This window comes from Chlorocebus sabaeus, chromosome 8 (genome assembly GCF_047675955.1).
Source record: "Chlorocebus sabaeus isolate Y175 chromosome 8, mChlSab1.0.hap1, whole genome shotgun sequence".
In the NCBI taxonomy this organism is placed as follows: Eukaryota; Metazoa; Chordata; class Mammalia; order Primates; family Cercopithecidae; genus Chlorocebus; species Chlorocebus sabaeus.
Genome location: NC_132911.1, coordinates 107,935,604 through 107,956,892, shown reverse-complemented (window position 1 = coordinate 107,956,892; position 21,289 = coordinate 107,935,604). Strand labels below are relative to the sequence as shown.

At 34.5% G+C, this 21,289-nt stretch overlaps 1 protein-coding gene across 49 annotated transcripts in view; it reads right to left on the bottom strand.

Moving 5' to 3' along the window:
• The window catches only part of RIMS2 (regulating synaptic membrane exocytosis 2), a 765,294-nt gene that overhangs the window by 93,392 nt on the left and 650,613 nt on the right, over positions 1–21,289 (bottom strand). For 34 of the 49 annotated variants that reach the window (XM_073018262.1, XM_073018263.1, XM_073018267.1 and 31 more), the window contains one exon: positions 17,567–17,808. The exons of the other annotated variants lie outside the window; for them this stretch is intronic. In XM_073018262.1, the coding sequence (XP_072874363.1) occupies positions 17,567–17,808 (242 nt within the window). The remainder of the gene's footprint in view (positions 1–17,566; positions 17,809–21,289) is intronic. 49 annotated transcript variants of the gene reach the window in all.

The window sequence follows — 21,289 nt, the reverse complement described above, 5'->3', positions numbered from 1 at the left end:
AATGATCGCCATTCTAACTGGTGTGAGATGGTATCTCATTGTGGTTTTGATTTGCATTTCTCTGATGGCCAGTGATGACGAGCATTTTTTTCATGTTTACACTGCTGGTGGGAATGTAAATTACTACTATGGAAAACAGTATGGAGATTCCTTAAAGAACTAAAAGTAGAATTACCATTTGATCCAACAATCCCACTACTGGGTATCCACCCAAAGGAAAGTAAGTCATTATATGAAAAAGATACATGCACAGGTGTTTATATCAGCGCAATTTGCAATTGCAAAGATATGGAACCAATCTAAGTGCCCATCAACCAATGAGTAGATACATGTGGTATATACACACCATGGAATACTGCTCAGCCATAAAACGGAATGAAACAATGTCTTTTGCAGTAACTTGAATAGAGCTGTAGGCCATCATTCTAAGTGAGGTAACTCAAGAATGGAAAACCAAATATTGTATGTTCTCACTTATAATTGGGAGCTAAGCTATGAGGATGCAAAGGCATAATATTGATATAATGGACTTTGGGGACTCAGAAGGGAAGGTTGGGATATATTTATAGAGTATATTTATATATAAATATAAATATTTATAGTTATAAATATAAAACTGTATGACTCTAGTTTATATTTATAACTCTATCTCTTATACTCTATGCTTGAGGTCTTGAACATAGTTTTAGTTCCTTGAGTATGCTCTAAAGACATCCTTAGAGATTGTATTGTCCTGTGCTTCTAAAAGTTAAATGGGTTCCAATTGCTTAAATAAAAAGTTTGGAAACCAATACTTTCGTCAAATTAGATCATTTGTCTTTCTCTGCTGCATACTAAACGTTTTTCTGAACTTACTCTACACTTCTGAAGTTCCCTATGCTTGATGTGCATTCCTATCTCATTTCATTGAAATATGACTTATTCTTTGAAGTCTGGCTCAAATTACAAACCTTCAAGAAGCCATCCAAAATACCATTCCAGTAAGAAGTGATCTTTCTGAAATCTTACAGCATTTTGTGCTACTAATAGGCTATCTAACATCTCTTCCCTAATAGATTTTAAGCTTTCTGAGAGTAGGTCTATGATTTGTTTAACTTTTATGTAATTTGTGTAATTTTTAAATTTTCCATAGTGCCTGCACAACGCCATTTTTCTTTAATAGAAACACAGTTAATCATAATTGAATGGATATTTAGAAATTTGTATACTTTTAAAAAATCTAAGTGCTTAGTGTTAGTCTGATATTCTATTTAAAATTTTAAGCAATATTTGAGAAAAATGGAATCTAAACTAACCTTAGTACATTTAAATGTTTCACTGAAAATAGGACAAAACTTAATGTGGACTATTTTAAGAAAAAAAGCAGTTTATACCAAGGATAGATAAAGACTGATGGAACAATCATAAAGGACCAAAAAGATACAGCAGATTAAAACTAAAAGAATTTACATAGTTCTCTTATTCAAAATGAGGTACAGAGTCAGCATAAGGTTTCATTGACACACACGAATATTCCATTAAAAAAAAAACAGAAAAAGGTATCTTTATATGAGATGTTACAATTTTTCCCAGTTTAAGTTTCTACACATTAAGATAAATGCAAAATAAATACACATCTAAGGAGTAAGTCTAAGGAATAATAAATGTACTTAAAATGATTAAAAAGAGGAATAATCCAATATGTAAAATCTGTGAGGGAATTTTATTGTGATTGCGATTGGATAACTCAGAAGAAGAAGGCTAATTCATAGTTAAATATATGAAAGTGTATTCAAATATACAAATAATGCAAACCACTTGGTCTTCATCACAATAAAACATTAAACAAAAAGATTTGACAGTTAGTAGGATTAATCCTAGAACACAGTTTAAAGAGGATTCTGTATTGCTTTAAAATTGTGCACTGTACTGTATAATTTGGAAGAAAAGAATACTATTCTTCCTTGAGAAAGGAAATAAACTCCAGTTTACCATTTCAGTTAGAAATAAGAAGTGAACTTTCAAACATATAGTCATATGTATTTAGTTATCTGAAATGCCGTATTTTTTTTAACTTATGTTAAGTTCAGGGGTACATGTACAGGATTTGCAGGTTTGTTAGGTAAACGTGTGTCATGGGGGTTGGTTGTACAGATTATTTCATCACCCAGGTATTAAGCCTAGTATCCATTAGTTACATTTCCTGCTTCTCTCCCACCTCCCAACCTCTGCCCTCCCAAAGACCCCAGAGTGTGTTGTTCCCCTCTCTGTGTCCATGAGTCTGCATTATTTAGCTTCCACTTGTAAGTAAGAACATGTGGTATTCGGTTTTCTGTTCCTGCATTAGTTTGCTAAGGATAATGGCCTCCAGCTCCATCCACATCCCTGAAAAGAACATGATCTCATTTTTTTTTGTGGCTGCATAGTATTCCATGGTATATATGTACCACAGTTTTTTTTTTTTTAATTCAATCTATCATTGATGGGCATTTGGGTTGATTTCATGTGTTTGCTATTGTGAATAGTTGAAATGGCATATCTTTCATTGTTCGTTAATTAAATTTATTATTTTTATTTTTAAAATACAGGTATTTTCACTTGTGTAAAAAAAATTTTTGTCCTTTTTTTTGGAAAAAAAACTTTCCAAATGAAATAAGTCAAATGAATGCAGAGTTCTTAAATAATCTGTGTATTTTTTTAAACAGAAATCTATTTTAATGTATTGAAGCAGAATTTTATCAAACTAGTGCTTCCAGTAAGATAATTTCACAACTGATTGGTTAAATGAAGAGGAATTCTGACTGACAGCAAATCAGAAAACTTCGGTCACTTATCGTTTCTTTCACACAGATGGCTCTAATTCCAGGTAAAATGACTGCTGGCAGTAGGCAGAGGAAGACAAAAAGAGACAAGAAATTGAGATACTTCAAATGTCAATAGGATTGGAAAGGATTTGATAAGAGGTGGGTGGCCGCTGTTCCCCTACCTTTGGGCTACTGTATTTCCTTTGGAAAGGAGGATTTGGGTGAAAGGTGGTGAAGTAAAATTCCTCAATACCTCAGTTATGAGCACAGTGCCTTTCCTGGAGGCTCTCTGTGGTATTCTTTCTATTCTTTCTTATACTTCTGTATTACATGTTGCCTCACCATCAGTTTCCTCATCAGAATATTTCCTCATCTCAACTCATACATCTGTATCAGCTCTCATATCCTACTCTCACTTTCTAAGCAATTATGAAGTTTCAAGTAAAAAGCAATAAATTCCTCACATTACAAGATCAAAACCAAAACCACCCTTTTAAATCTTTGGATTAAAAGCTACAGAAATTACACTCTTATGTCAGCACCAAACTTTAATGCCTAAGAGAAATACACTAGATTCTACTTTTCCACTGTATTAGTGCCAAGCATATCCTAGGTTACATTAGAAACTATTGCCTCTCTTCCTCATTGTATGCACAGTATACAAATTCAGATCCTACACAGTTGATTTTAAATCAAAAGGTCATTTGTCTTTGTGGATAGAAAGATGAGACACAGTAGGTTAGTATCCTCTGCAATATACTTATATATCATTGGCACTTTTCATCAAGGCAAGCTTTGTAATGTTGACTAATGATTACTTTATGTATTTGTTAAGGCCTGTCTTTCCCACTGGAACAGAAATACCATATGAAGAGGACCCTAGTTGGCACATACCATGTTGTTTGTCACTTAGTGGAAGTTCAACAAATATTTACTGAATAATAATATGCTATATTAAATGTTTATATGGCAGTGAATAATAGAGTGTCGGTTAAAAAAAAACACTTCATCCAAGAATAATATTAGAAGAATTTATCCACTTAGAGCTGCATCAAAGAGGGAAGATGGATTCATCTTAGTGCTTTTCATTCTATAAAGTCTGCAATGCCAGATAGTTTTCAAAGCCCAAGGGGACAATGAGCCAACAGTCTTATCTTTTCCCATACTCCTGATATCATTGCTCCTAGTATCATTACTGCTTAGCTAGGATTTTATTATATTTCTAGCAAATAACTGCAACTGTGTCTTTGGAAGTCTTTCTAGTAGGTAACACGGAAAGGACTCAGTTGAGTAAATAAGTAAATAGCATCTAGCAGCCCCACATACCAATTCAGAATGTATGGGGATTTCATTTAAAATGGCCTTAAAATTGCATTTCTGTTTATACTCTGATGCTCAAAAACCTTAAGGCACTTATAAATTTTAATTAAATTAAAGACTTCTGTTTCTTGTATGTGTTTCTTGGCTCAGAATTAAATTCTTTATGGTTTATTTACAATTACCACTCCTTTACTGATTACTAACATGGACAATCCCTGTTGGCTATTTACATCTTAAAATATGTACAGTTAAATTAAATAAAGCTTATACTAAATTAAATAAAGCTTATACTAAATTAAAAGTACTTTCCTGAGGAATTTTTATTTTGAAAAGAAAGATTCCCCCCTCCAATAATATGAAAAAAGCTAATTATAAAAATACACTGTTAGCAATAATGGGGGTCATATAAAGAATACCAGCTTTAGAGCTTTATCTGTCAACCATGAAACTGCATTTTAGTTTCCTGATGTGTAAAATGGTAATGATAATAGTTACATCTCAAGTTGTGAAAATTAAACAACAAATTCATGGTATTGCTAATTATGTTTTTTAATGACTGATAAATTCCCCTCTAAATTTCATATTAGAAAAAAAGCTTAAATCTTAATAACTGGTGGGTGTTCTTTGGTCAAGGAAGGTAAGTTACGAAAATTAACGTTTATTTCTATTTGCATTGACTCCCAGGAAGCATACAGGATGTAAATAATAACTTCAAAAATATGTCTACAGTATTTCTTAAATCTCTTTACCGTTTCATCTAATACTATCATTTCTGGTAGACAGAATGGTCCCCCAAAGATGTCCATGCATTGCACCCTGGACTCTGGGAATATGCCACATTACATAGCAAAAGGACCTTTTCAAATGTAATTAAGGGTATGAACCTTAAAATAGGGAGATTTTCCTAGATCACCTGAGTGGGCCCAATCTAATTACATAAGCCCTTAAAAGCAGGGAACCTTCTCTGACTGGAAGGCAGAAGGGATAAGGCAGAATGGATAGTCAGAGAGATTAAATGCACAAGAAGGATTCAATGTGCCTTTGTCAGCTTGAAGATGGAGGAGGTCATGTGTACAGGAAAATGGGAACCTGAGGTCCACAACCACAAGGAACCGAGCTCCACCAACAACTGAATGATCTTGGAAATGGAATCTTGCCTTGGGTCTTAAGATAAAATCCGAGCGTGGATGACACCCTGATTTTGGTCTTGTGAGACACAGAGCAGAGAAGTTAGTAGAGCTCACCCAGTTTTAGGATGGCATGGCAAATGTGCATTGTTTTAAGTTGCTAAACTAATGATAATGTGTTGTGGCCTCAATAGGAAACTAATACACCATAGATCATGCCCTCATCATTTCTACTCTAATTAAAAAAAGTCTCTTATTCTTGATCTCTAGTCTTTCTTATTGACAAAATCTTTCTAATTTATGTTGTCATGACCCTGCTTGAAATTCTACAATAGATCCCTATTGCCAGCCCTATGGCTCTAACTCCTTCAACAAACATGATTTGTTATCTGGCCCCAATCTCTATTGCTAGTCTCATTTATCACTATGTGTCAAATACTCTCTGCCTGCTCATACATAAGATACCTTTCCATATCTCTGAGTCTAACATTTCCCATGTCCAAAATATCCAGGCCATGTTCTCAGCATCTTCACAATGTAAACATTATCCACACTTCAAGGTTAAGATCAACTGGTACCCTGGCAACAATGCTGGAAGGAATCATTTCCACTATTACATTAATGATAATATAATAATATTAATGATAACAGCTAAACTTATGTTAACAATAATATTAACAGCTGTCATTTAATAGAAACTTAGTATATGTTAGACAAAGTTATAAGTGCTTAGTATAAGTGCTCATAACAACCTCATGAAGTAGGATGATAGAGTCCATAGTTTTTAAAGCTGAGGAAATAGAGATTCAGAGAAGTTAAGTAACTTGCCCATGTGGCAGAATTGGGACCTGAATTCAGGCCTGCTTGAACTCTAAAATTTATGTTTTCTCCATTCTGCCACACTCCCTTACAGAATCTTGCTAATCCTCATCATGTTCCACCTTGTTTTATGTTTACTCAAGCCAACAACTCATTTCCTCTAGTAGATTTTAAGATCCTAAGAATAGAGAAGCTATGAGATAGTAGGGACAATGTTTTGTCAAGTTGTCTTCCATGGCATCCACTAAAATGAATCTTACAAATAGTGTAGTTGATAAAAATGTTTATTTAATGAAAAAATGTATGAATAAAATTTGTGGCTTAGGGAAATGATTAAAATACCATAAGAAAACATTAGCAAATTATTAATAATTTCATTATGACTACAACCTTCATGTTTGGAAAGGGATAATTCAAGATAATTTGCATTTGTAGCTGTAGATGTAAATATTCCTTAACAAAAGCTTTAAAGAGTTCTACTTATTATTTCCATAAACAATAATGAAACACTAAAATATGAGATGATAAGTAAGAAACACTTGACATATATCCATATGATCATTTATAGCTTCAAAACATCAATGTATCAGTTTAATAATTTGAGGAACACAGTTTCAAGTTACCTTCTCTATAAGAGATTAATTAAATTGTTATTCATTCATTTGTTCACTCATTTATTCATACATGCATTCCAACAAATACTGAGTATTTTGTAGATATCAACTATTATCTTAGGTACCAGAGATGTACAAATGAATGAGATATAACTGCTTCCCTCAAGAAATTTATAGTCTGATGGGATTTGAACAAGTGCAAATAAGTTATAATACATGTTACTGTTAATACACAGATGATTCTTCTTTTTTCTTTTTCTTTTTAGATGGAGCCTTGTTCTGTCACCCAAGCTGGAGTGCAGTGGCACCATCTCGGCTCACTGCAACCTCTGCTTCCCAGGTTCAAGCAATACTCCTGCCTCTGTCTCCCAAGTAGCTGGGATTACAGGTGCCCGCCACCATGCCCAGCAACTTTTTGTATTTTTAGTAGAGACGGGGTTTCACCATGTTGGCCAGGCTGCTCTTGCACTCCTGACCTCAGGTGATCCGCCTTCCTTGGCCTCCCAAACTGCTGGGATTCCAGGCGTGAGCCACCATGCCCAGCCAGATGACTCCTAAGATTGAAAAAACCTGCTTATAATTTTCTATTTTAAAAAAGTTTATTTTTAACTCAACACAACCCCCCCCCCCCCCACCAAAACCTGATTAAGAAATGGGCAAAGGTCTCCAATAAACAGTTTTCTAAAGAAGACATACAAATGACCTATGAGCATATGAAAAGATGCTCAATACCACTAATCATTAGGGAAATGTAAATCCAAACCACAATGAGATACCACCCTCATACTCATTAGAATGGCTATTATTGGAACCCCCCCAAAACAAAAAACATTAAGTGTTGGCAAGGATCTGAAGAAATTAGAACTCTTGTGCACTACTGGTAGGAATATAAACTTGTACAGCTTCTATGAAAACCAGTATGGCCTACCCAAGGTAATTTATAGATTCAATGCTGTCCCCATCAAGCTACCACTGACTTTCTTCACAGAATTGGAAAAAACTACTTTAAAGTTCATGTGGAACCAAAAAAGAGCCCGCATAGCCAAGACAATACTAAGCAAAAAGAACAAAGCTGGAGGCATCATACTACCTGACTTCAAACTACACTACAAGGTTACAGTAACCAAAACAGCATGGTACTGGTACCAAAACAAATATATAGACAAACAGAACAGAATAGAGGCTTCAGAATTAACACCACACATCTACAACCATCTCATCTTTGACAAACCTGACAAAAGCAAGCAATGGAAAAAGGATTCCTGGGAAAACTGGCTAGCCATATGTAGAAAGCTGAAACTGGATCCCTCCCTTACACCTTATACAAAAATTAACTCAAGATAGATTAAAGACTTAAATGTAAAACCGAAACCATAAAAACCGTAGAAGAAAACCTAGGCAATACCATTCAGGACATAGGCATGGGCAAAGACTTCATGACTAAAACACAAAAAGCAATGGCAACAAAAGGCAAAATAGACAAATGGAATCTAATTAAACTAAAGAGCTTCTGCACATCAAAAGAGCCTATCATCAGAGTGAACAGGCAACCTACAGAATGGGAGAAAATTTTTGCAATCTATCCATCTGACAAAGGGTTAATATCCAGAATCTACAAAGAACTTAAACAAATTTATAAGAAAAAAAAAAAATCAAACAACTCCATCAAAAAGTGGGCAAAGGATATGAACAGACACCTCTCAAAAGAAGACATTTATGCAGCCAACAGACACATGAAAAAATGCTCATCATCACTGGCCATCAGAGAAATGCAAATCAAAACCACAAAGAGATACCATCTCAGACCAGTTAGAATGGTGATCATTAAAAAGTCAGGAAACAACAGATGCTGGAGAGTATGTGTAGAAATAGGAATGCTTTTACACTGTTGGAAGGAGTGTAAATTAGTTCGACCATTGTGGAAGACAGTGTGGTGATTCCTCAAGGATCTAGAACTAGAAATACCATTTGATCCAGCAATCCCATTACTGGGTATATACCCAAAGGATTATAAATCATGCTGCTATAAAGACCCATGCACACGTATATCTGTTGCAGCACTATTCACAACAGCAAAGACCTGAAACCAACCCAAATGTCATCAATGATAGACTGGATAAAGAAAATGTGGCACATATACGCCATGGAATACTATGCAGCCATAAAAAAGGATGAGCTCATGTCCTTTGCAGGGACATGGATGAAGCTGGAAACCATCATTCTCAGCAAAATATCACAAGGATAGAAAACCAAATACTGCATGTTCTCACTCATAAGTGGGAGTTGAACAATAAGAACACATGGACACAAGGAGGGGAACATCATACACTGGGGCCTGTTAGGGGGTGGGAGGCTGGGGGAGGGATAGCGTTAGGAGAAATATCTAATGTAAATGACAAGTTGATGGGTGCAGCAAACCAATATGGCACATGTATACCTATGTAACAAAGCTGCACGTTGTGCACATGTACCCTAGAACTTAAACTATAACAATAATAATAATAATAATTAGAAAACCAGTATGGCAGTTCCTCAAAAAACAAAAATTAAATTATCATACGATCCAGCAATTCCGCTTCTGGGTATATCCCCAAAATAATTTAAAGGAGGGCCTGTTAGAAATATTTGTACACCCATATTCAAAGTAGCATTATTAACAATAACCAGAAGGTGAAGGAACCCAAGTGCCTACTGACAGATGAATGGATAAACAAAATGTGGTGTAGACATGTACATATACATAATGGAATATTATTCAGCCTTAAAAAAGAAGCAAATTCTGATGGGTAGAAATATCTAGAACACTCAAATTCACAAAGACAAAGTAAAATGGTGGTTACCAAGGGCTGGGAAGAGGGGAGAATGAAGAGTTATTGCTTAATGGATACATAGTTTAAGTTTTGCAACCGAAAATAATTGTGGAGATAGACTGTGGTGATGGTTGCACAACATAATAAACATATTTAATAACACTTAACTGTAGACTTAAAATTGTTAACAGGTAAACTTTATGTCATGTGTATTCTACCACAATTAAAAGTATTTTAAAAATATGTTTTTTAGAAGAAATAATATGAAATCCAATTCAAATTTAACAAATACTAAATTTGTTTCCATGAACAATGAAACTGCTATCTTTCTTAGCTACATGCTGAGCCTAGATGCTGCATAAGTACCTTAACACAATTTATGATATATTAACACCAGCTTTCACTTCCAGAAAATGTTATGTTTACCTCGCCTACAATACTTGAGCCACCCGAAGTTAGTAAATAACATAGAGTAGCATGAGTCCATATTTTAAAATAATGAATGATAGTATTATAAGGGCTAAAACATAGTTTTAATTTTAAAGGCAAGAAATATGCCTAAATTTAGTGGTAAAAGCACATTGTTAGAATCCTACGTTAACATGCCATATCCTATAGGGTTAGTTTGAGATTTGTGATGATGTGAAAAGATAATACTATTACTTAACATCTCTTTTATTCTTATTACTTAGTTGTTTCCACAGATACTATTGTATTTAATGTAGGCTTGTGTATTAATAGGGCATACATCGTCACTTTCTGTATAACCTGGTCTGAATGCTGTCCAAAAAAGTAAGCATTAGGAAGGATGGATCCAGGATTACAGTGAGTTGGCTAGCAATTGAGTTTTTCTATGTTTCCTTAGCAAACATCCACTTAGCGCTATTACATACTAGGTCAGTAGTTTTAAACCTCTAAAAATCTCACTTCCAGTTCTGTAAAAAATTATTTATTAATGATACACATATCCTACTATACTTTTACAATACATAAAATATATGTAGATATTTTAAAAGGTGATTAAAATTAAATAAATATTTGCAAATAGTTATTTTAAATAATAAAATAAGTCATGCTCTTAGGAAAAATATTTGAAGTAAAATGCCTTATAATGTCTGAAAACAGTGGCTTAATGCTATGTGGCAGTATTAGATTGTAGTTTGCTTATTAAACCTGTTTGCTCCTTTTCCTGGGCACTCTCTAAGGCTATATTTCCCAATGTTCCATTTTCCAGCATCAGCTTTGTAACTAAGCAGCCAATGGAATAGAAACAGAAGTGATGTTACCATTTCCAATTCCTGTCCGTAAAAACTTCCCATGTACTGGCTGAAGAGAAAGGGCTCTAAGGCCTTCTAAGAGGGAAAGCCCACAAGAAGAAAGAAGTCTTGAGCCCTGCATGACTACAGAAAAGGCTACTGGAAATACCTACTTTGGACTGATATTTGATCAATAAATGAACTTTTGTATTAAGTTTTCAGGGTTTGTATATATCACAGCAGGTAATGTATGTTAGGTAAATACAGTATTTTGAAAGTTTGCTTCCAAGTTCAGTTTTCTCATATTTAGTTTTAATTATGTCATAGTTGAAAAAGAAACATCACAGACACACACCATAGGCCATGTAAAGTATAAACCTAGGGTAAGGTTTATTGTTAATAATAGTAGGTGTAAATCCATATTTTATTAATCTTTTAGATAACTTAGAATTTTTTGGTAAACTTCTTGTCAGATCTTAAAGTGTCGTATTGTCTTCACTGGGGGCTACTGAAGAGCTTAACTAAGAGTAAAAGTTGCAAACTTGGTATTATATTCAAACCACAGTTTCATCGCTATAAACTTTTTAAGCCACTTTCCTATTTTCTCATTATTAGTTTAGTTAAAACTAACACCCCCAGAAAGGCATGAGACCATCTTGCATTTAGAGTGAGAATTCTAGGTGAAGCCATATATTAAATATTTGTAAAGTTTAATTTCTTTTTTGTTTTTTAGATTAAAAATTAAAAGTAAGTTCTACTATTTCTTTCCATTCCCCAGGGAAGTGAATCATGTAGCCTCATGGAGTTCATGGGCCTTTCACTGAGGATCACCATATGTGATATAACACCAGACACTGAGAAGAAGAAACTAAACAAGAAAACCAATGATTACAGTTGCTAAATGTTATAACAAGAGTTACTTCAAAGTACTGTGTGAACTTATAAATTATTACAAGATGAAAAGAGCATAGATGCCTGAGTGACCACAGGTTACAACCAATGATCTCCACTTAAGTTCTGGATCTCACCTACCCAATTGTTCCCACAAGTAAGTCCCTCTTATTAAAAAAAAAAGCTCTTCTTTGATTATCTCTCCCCCAAGTTATAGTTCCATTTTAGAATTTCTATTTCTTATTTGTTTAAAAAAATCCTAGAAAAAATTGTTTTTAACTGTGCTGTCCAGTACAGTAATCACTAGTCACATGTGTCTATTTAAATTTAAAATAATCTAATTAAAAATGTAAAAATTAAAAAGTCAGTTAACTTACTTACCCTAGCCACATTTCATGTGTTCAATGGCCACATGTGACTAGTGCTACCATATTGTACAGGACAGCGCAGATAAAGGAGATTGCCATCACTGCCAAAAGTTCGATTGAACAGTGCTATTCTAGACTGTAATAGAAAAATTAAAAGTGAAGTCTCCAGATCCAGATTGTCTGGATTCAAATTCCAACTTCTACCCATGACATTAGCTGGGTAAATTGGGGAAATTTATTTCTTGTCTCCCTACTTTTTTCCCCATCTATCGAATGGAGATAATAACTCATTCCTCCTTCATAACTTTGTTGTGAGGTTTAAACGATTCATATGTAAAGGCTTTGAACTGTGTCTAGCACATAATAAGTGCTTAAAGAGTGTTAGGTGTTCATATTTTTATTCTCACTGACTCTGACTCACTTCTTCATTTTCTTTACAAGCTCCCATCAGGCTTTGTCCTCCACTGCAAGGTTTGTCAAGATTTACGAAATTTCTCCATCTTGCCAAATCCAATGGTAAATTATCAGTCTTCATCTTACTTGACCTGTCAGAGCCCCTGCCACAGTTGATCATGTCCTGTTTCTTAAAATATTTTCTTCATTTGGTTTCTAAGATATCCTTTTTTACATTTCCTTTAATGGTTGCTTTCTCTTAAGTCTCTGATGAATTTTCTTCCTCTTCCTGACCTCTAAATGGTAGAATGTCTTAGGGCTCAGTCTTTAGTTTTCTTCTTGATTGAAGTTACCATAAATAATCTTATCCAGTTCCATGGCTTCAAATGCTACCTGCGGATTGCTCCTAAATTACATCCTTTGCTTTGATCTACTGGGCTCTGAATTAATCTATGCAATTAATCATGTAATAACTGTACTTAGATGTCTAATGGACATCTCAAAATCAAAATCATGTCTAAAACAGAATTCTTGATTCCCCCATGAGGATAAATTGGCTACTGATGTCTTATACCTACCATGTGATTTTAAATTTTCAATGTACTTTTCATACATTTAAAAATATTATCTTTATAGAAATGCTATTAGGATAGCACATGTCAATTCCATCAGTCAGACAGACATACTATGGCTCAGATCTGCTGGGTAAGTTTTTAAAGAGTCCATATTTAATATATGACCCAGAGTAAGCAATAGATTTCAAGTCTCCTTATTCCCTCTATATGTTCTCTACTAGGTTATGATGCCTATCAAGTCATACTCAATTCTTTAGAAACAGTGATTTAAAAGATGAGCTTCCAATTAACAGGCAATGGAACATACAAATAGTGTGACAGAAGAGAGATATAACTTAGTCACTATGTGTGTTGGTCAACATACCTTTATAAAAGGTTTCTCCTTTGCTAATTATAATTTACATATAATTACTGTGATATCATCCAGAATCATTTCACTATTCTTTAGGAAGACTCCGTTTTGCTGAGTTTCTACTCTTCAGAAGGGAGGTAAGTTGTCTTGTCTGATCTTGAAATCCATGACGGTACAATAATATTTATTTTTACAAAAGTAAATACCATCTCAAAAAATTGAAATCATTATGATATATCATTCATGACATAATGACTCTTTACCTTAATTACATCTAGATCTTCACACAGAGACCAGGAAAATAAAGAGAATACTAAACAAATCTTTGAAAATACAAACATACTAGTGGAAAACACACAAAGAATTTATTTGTTTCAGGCAAGTTACTCAATACATCTTATATATTTATGTCTGAAGAAAGAAGCTATTATAAGATACAGCATTATAAAACTAGTTCATTGCTGTAGATAATTACTTTTGATAATTTCATATCTAAGCTACTAGAACATATGCTCAAATACTGAAATTTGAAGATTTGTTTCAAATACTTTTGGAGCTTATGATTCCATTTTTTTCTTAAGAAAATAAAGCATAATTAAAATCTTATTTTAAACACATATACATATGCACACAAATACAGAACTTAGAAATCCATTGAAAGTTTGAAGTCCAGTAATTTTTGGCTATGTTACAGTTAAACTTGGGCTTTAAAATGAGAGATAATCTGAATTCTATTGTCAGCAGGTCAAATCTATTAGGTGAGTAGGTATGAATAACTGCAAATTTTAAGAACTATTAAAAATGTACCCATTATAATGTCACCGAATAGTAATGAAGACAATGACAAACAGACTTTGTCATTTGCTATGTAATAGATAGGAAGAACTTTATGATATAACAAAAAACAAGACTACATTTCTTAAATCTGCCAACATGTCAATGTTTTTGAGATAAAAACCTATAACTACTCATACATGAAAACCAAATCGGTATTGTTACAGAATCTTAATGTATGGTCAATAGATCTATAATTCTGTAATACAAATACTATCAAAGAAAGATATATGGGATAGTTATGCCAAAAATGTAAAGACATGAAATTGGTCATTTAGAAATACTGACCCTTCTGTTTTTGAAATATTCTACATCTTAACTTCTGTGATACTATCCTCTCATAATTTTGGTCTTTTCTTTGTGATTGTTCCTTCTTCTTCTTCTTGGACTTTTCCTCCGCACAATTCTAAAATGCTAATCTTCCACAGGGCATTATCTTGGCCTACTGCTATTTTATCTGTATCATTCTTCTTGGGCAATTTCAGCCATGTTCATGAATTTAAGTATTATCTAAACTTTGTAACTCTCATATTTATGTCCCTGGTCCTGACACAAGCTTCAAAAGTGTTTATTTAAATGTTCTAGACATTTCCACTTGGAAATTTTCACAGATATCACAAATTCAAAATTTCCTAAATCAAAGATTCATTCTCTTCCTCTTTCCCCAACATCTCTCTCTCTCTCTCTTTTTTTTTGTGTGTGTGGGGGAGTGCAGGACAGAGTCTCGCTCTGTCACCCATGCCGGAGGGCAGCAGCCAATCTCGGCTCACTGTAACCTCTGCCTCCCGGGTTGAAGCAGTTCTCATGCCTCAGCCTCCAGTGTAGCTGGGACTACAGGCATGAGTCATCACGAAGGGCTAACTTTTATATTTTTGTAGAGATGGGGTTTTGCCATGTTGCCCAGGCTGGTCTCGAATTCCTGACCTCAAGTGATCTGCCTGCCTTGGCCTCCCAAAGTGCTGTGATTACAGGCATCAGTCACCATGCCCCAACCACTCCTCTTATATTTCCAATATCCATTAATGGCACTACCATCCACTCAGTGATGCAAGTCAGAAATATGGGAGTCATCTTAGAATTTTCTCTCCTTCACTCCTCATATCCAATTAGTCACTTAATCAGGTAACTGACTACTAATTTTGCTCTTTAAAAATTCCCTAAATCTATCATCTCCTCTCTATCTTTATTACAACTGGCTGAGTTCAGGAGCTTATCTTTTGTCTGAATTATTGTACTTCTCCATTAATTCACCATTAAATGCTCTTTTCCAGATGTGGACTTAAGTTTACCTCTTTATTGTAGCCCCACTGGAATATAAGCTCCAAGAGAAGAAGGATTTTTGTCTCTGTTTTCTTTAGGATAGTCCCTGGCAAATGATAGGTATGCAAAAATTATTTGTTACATAAACAAATGGCAGCCTGAATGGGCTAAAAACTATACATAAAGTACATACAAATATGACCATATCAATCCTCTACTGAGAACCTTTTAAAACTTCCTATCATCTATAACTATGATCTGAGATGCTCTATGACCTGGTCTCTATTTATCTACTAGCCTCATCTCTAGCTATTCAGTCTAATATTTTATGTTGAAATTATGTAACTGCTTATCATTCCTGCACATATCATGGATCTATGCCTTGTTTCTTATGGTTTCTATCTAGAACACCTTTCTAATTGTCTTTTACCTGGTTAGCAGCCACTTGAGTCACTGAGATGATACCTCTGATTAGGTATCATCTCCAGGAATTCATTCCTGGAATTCCAGGTTGAGTCAAGTGGCCCTCCTCTGAGCATCCAGTATACCTTCTATGTAATTCTAGATTCACCACTAGTGTATGACCTTGAACCAATCTGTTTAAGTATCTGTCCTCTATTAGACTGTAAGCAACTTGGGTTATAAATGATTTCCTATTCATCTTTTTTCTTCATGTGTCTGGCACACGGTAAGTGCGCAATATTTATACATAACAACCCTGAATGAATGGAATTAATTATTTAGTTTCATATATTTTCTAAATTGTAGTCTTATTAATGTCCATTTGAGGTTCCTAATTTAAAAAACATTAGTAGACTTTATTTTTTAGAGAAATTTTAGATTGACAGATGTAAGTTTTAAAGAAAAAAATGCAATGAACTTCTATTAGAGACGTATAAAAACAATCTCAATTTCAAAAGGCCAACATATATCATATTAGCACAACATAGTTAATTACATATAAATATTAACAATTTTAAAAGTCATTAAAGTATGATCTGTATGTCCACTGTCCATAAATTAAACTTCTATTTATACATTAAAATGCAAAATAGTATTTTAAAACAACAAATAAAAAAATCCTATAACAAAAATCCCTTTAAATATCTTTAGTTACAACCAGAATATTAAAAATACCAACAAATAATTATTTCAACATAATATTGTTAAATAAGACTAAATTCCCAGAATTACAATTATAGTTTGTAAAAATCAAGATTAGCCGGGTCCAAGAATTAAAGTAACCTTAAATTATTTTGTGCTGTAGATTTATATCTGACTTCTATGTACAAGAGTCCTAGTAGTCAAGCATAAATTAGATTTAATCCAGCTGCCTATAATTTATTTTGCAATAAAAGAAACACCATATTACATGCATTTGTTAAGTAGAAGATATGCTATTATTTCCAAGATACCAAGGATTTAATGTTTAATTATCAACACCCATTTGAAAAAAAGACATTGCTCTGATTCACAAATTTCTTAATTGCTAACAGTGGCTTTTCTGAGTAGGAGTGTTGTCTATAATTTGTTTTTGCAGATGTGATTTAGCAACTGAATTTTAAAGTAGCAAAGCTTTGAATATCTTCAATGTCAGCAGAAAATTCCTCCATCCCTGCTGCTGGAGAATATTGCTGTTTGAAGTTTTAACAGGGAAATAAAAATTGCAGTGAGAAAATTGATAACTACTAGCAAATGTTGCTTACAAACTGAAAAGGAAGTTGGGTTGTCAGCAATACAAGAACTGTATTATTCACACAAAATATGAGGAGTCATCTTCACAGTATCTTGCTGGGAATGGAAATTAATTTAGCTGGTTCCAACTTGAGGAACCTAAAGAAAAGCAAATATCCCCCATTTCAGATTATCTTTACAAAGGATCAGCAACTGGCAATTGGGTGTCACAGCATAACTCTTCCCTGAGGAGGAAAGACATGATCTACATTTTAAGAACACTAGCCAAGGTTCATTTTGAAGCAGGCTCATTGATCACTGGAAAAAACATCATTGTTGATCTCAGAAAGGTTAACTAGTTTAAAATACCCTTTCCCTCTGGAACATGTCATCATCCACATATTACTGCAATAAAACGAGTAGGAGAAAAGAAATATATCTTGTAATGACAACTCAAATATGAAGTTAAAAGTAACATTAAAATTCCTACCCGTTTGGCTGAGCTGAGAAGCACTGCGACTTTTCCGTGACAGACCAACAATAGCTACCATTTTGGCACCAATGCTAGAGCGCCGCTTTTTGCCACTGGTGCCCAAGGCGCCCACTGCAGTGTCAGACTGGCTGCCATCATTCTTCTCCAGTGAGCACATGTCTCCACTGATGCTGGTGCTTTTTGTCATGTTCTTCCCTGATATGCCCATTTGTCTGCTTTGCATTTTGGATGTAAAGACACTGTCAGCCGATGGGTCATTAAAAGTGAGGACAAGAGTAAAAAGGAAAAGACAGAAAATGCATTTTAGATAAAACATTTGGAGTCTAATTAAATTATATCATCTAATGGAATATATTTTTAGGATTTAAAAAATTTCAAGTACCATGGTCTTGATTTTGTGTTTTGCTACTCTGGGCCAACCTTACAGCAAATATGCAAAATCAGATTTATGATTTTATTTCTACTGTCAAAGACAAGGTGCAAGTTCGCATAATCACAGGAAAAAAATTCATGAAAAATCAGTGAGTTCATTTAAGACACTATGCTGTCCTGCAAGTGGAAGTATGCCTTTAGGTAGGCATACAAAATAAGGGAGAAGTTTACAAAAACATTCTTCTGTACTTTACTGTTGCTTTCAAAAAGAAATTAGACAAGTGGGAAAATTTTACCAAAAAAAAAAAAAAAAAAAAAGGCCAATACTATAGTATCCATTTCAAGAGTGGCCCTGTAACTTTTCTCATAATAAAGTTTATCTACTAATGGTTAAATTTTCTAAAAAGACTTGCTATTTTCATTAGCTTTGAATTAAAAAATACTTTATTTTACTTTACTTAATTTCATCATTACTGATATAAATCTGTATTACAAAAATAAAGAAAAGAAAGATTTCCTTCTTGCATTCTTTTGAAAGAAAGAAAAATCATTATCAGTTTTCCAGACAGTGCACCAGAAAGCAATCAATGAATCACTGAGGCATGTGAGCTGATTAATAATCTACTGCAAGACTAATACTGCAACTGGGAGTAATTAAAGAAATGACTTTGGATTTTTCCACGATTTCTGGGGTATGGTAGAGGTAGATTAGAAAGTGAAGAATCTGGAAGCAGGCTATCTAGCTAGTCCCCATAAACCTAGGAGGAATATGAGGGAAGCAGTCTGTTTTGCAGGAATGAAAAGACTTATTTACACATCAATTTTTGACTCAGTATTGGGGAAAGTTTTATTTTGGTTCTGATAATGAATGTTTAATATATAAAGTAATAAAAAAGAATAAGAATCAAGAAACAGAAATATCTTTAAACATTACATAAAGGATGAGAATTTGAAAACTAACCTATTGAGGTGAACTCTTATATCTAATTCAGTATCTTGGTGTTCCAAAAAAAAAAAGGTGTTTTCTATCCTAGAGTAGAATCTGGTTAAAGGCTAGGACCACATACTACTTTTGTTAACCTATGTAATATCTTCTCCAAGTATTTAAGAGGGAAAAGACCCAGTGTGAAATTAAAAAAATATATAGTGAAGTATACTATTATATCCCTCACATTCGTTTTAAGAAAAAATGTGGCATACATAGTCAGAAACAGGACAGAGAGAGTCCGTGTGTGTGTGTGTGTGTGTGTGTGTGTGAGAGAGAGAGAGAAGGTACAGGCGGGTGAGGAGAGAGAGAAGAGAAGAGAAGAGAAGAGAAGAGAAGAGAAGAGAAAAGAGAAGAGAATATGTTTCTGTAATATCCTGAACTGATAATTTTCAACTTTGTTTGATTTTGACAGAAGGTAAAAAGACAAGGCTTGTTATAGTTTAAAAGGGCCAAAGTTTAACAGAAACTAAGGCTTTATATTATAACCTATGTTCCATAGTTAGAATAAACTAGTGCTTCTGTTATATAGTAATTTTTGGGTGGGCACAGTAGCTCACGCCTGTAATCCTAGCACTTAGGGAGGCCGAGGCAAGATGACTGCTTAAGCCCAGGAGTTTGATACCAGCCTGGGCAACATGTGAGACCCCCATCTCTACAAAAAAGTAAAAAATTAGCCAGGCATGGTGGCACATGCCTGTAGTCCCAGCTACTTGGGAGGCACAGGTGGGAGGATCACCTGAGCCCGAGAGGTTGAGGTTGCAGTGAGCCGAGATGGTGCCACTGCACTCCAGCCTTGATGACAGAGTGAGATCCTGTCTCAGAAAAAAGAAAAATTTTCACTGAAAACATATACTTTTCTAAAGAGCCACCTAATCTACTAATTACCAAGGATGTCAAAGATACACTCACAAAATTGTATCTTGTGATTTTTGCATTTGAATTTTTATGTTTCAATATCAAGGCCATAAAGAACTTGACCAAAATCAAATAAGATACTACAATAAAATACTAATTGGAACTGATACATCTTTTTGTAGATAATATTTTAATGAGAACTTGGTTTGAAACAAGTACACTTCTCTTCAACCTAACAACTTTAATAAAGCATTATTTACAAAAGGAGTTATTTATTTTTATTCATTTGTTTTTTAGAGACGGCGTTTTGCTCTGTCACCCAGACTAGGGTGCAGTGGTACAACCATAGCTCATCGTAACCTTGAACACCTGGGCTCAAGTGATTTTCCTGCTTTAGCTTCCTAAGTAGCTAGGACTACAGTGCATGCCAGCACACCCAGCTAATTTTTTGGGGGGCGGGGGCAGGGTAGACAGAGTCTCACTGTGTTGCCCGGGCTGGTCTCAACTCCTGGACTCAAGGGATCCTCTCTCCTGGGCCTCCCAAAGTCCTGGGATTGCAGACGTGAGCCACCGAGCCTGGCCCAAAAGGGGTTATTAAAAGTTTTATAAGATGGATACTCTTTTTATTTCCTTGAACTTAGAGATCACCAGGGATGAGTTTATGAATAGTGGCACTAGAGTGGTTTGTTTTGATGACAGAAAGGTTGCGGCTAGGGTTCCTTTTCTTTCTTCACTGGACATCATCTAAAACTATAAGCAAAAAATGTAAAAAAACAAGCTACCATTTTTTTTTATTTTTGAGATGGAGTTTCGCTCTCGTTGCCCAGGCTGTAGTGCAATGGCACGATCTAGCTCACTGCAACCTCCACCGCCTGGGTTCAAGCGATTCTCCTGTCACAGCCTCACAAGTAGCTGGGATTGCAGGCATGCACCACCATGTCCAGCTATTTTTTTTTTTTTTTTTTTGTATTTTTAGTAGAGACGGGGTTTCTCCATGTTGGTCAGGTTGGTCTTGAACTCCCGACCTCAGGTGATCCTCCTGCCTTGGCCTTCCAAAGTGCTGGGATTACACACGTGAGCCACCGTGTCTGGTCACAAGCTACCAAAATTTTTAAAGTTTTGGGACTCTTGATTTATGAAATACTTTGTAGTAAAGAATTTGTAATTATGGGCAATATTTTAAAATGCTCAATTTGGTTAGGAAAAGACGTATTACATTAGCAATTGTTTTAAAAGAGAAATTTCATAAGGGTTTGAAAAAATACAGTATATTTCAATACTTCTGGTGAGATCTCAGTGATAGATTTCTAAAGAGCAACTTGGCAATATATGTCAAAAGCCTTAAAAAAAACAAGCCTACCCTTTAACCTGGCCATTCTAGTTTAGAATTTATCACAAGGGAAAACTTAGCAATGTGTACAGATTTAGCTATAATGATATTTACTGCACAGTTGATTATAATAGCAAATAAATAAATAAATAAAAACAAGGGGAGAAAACCCACA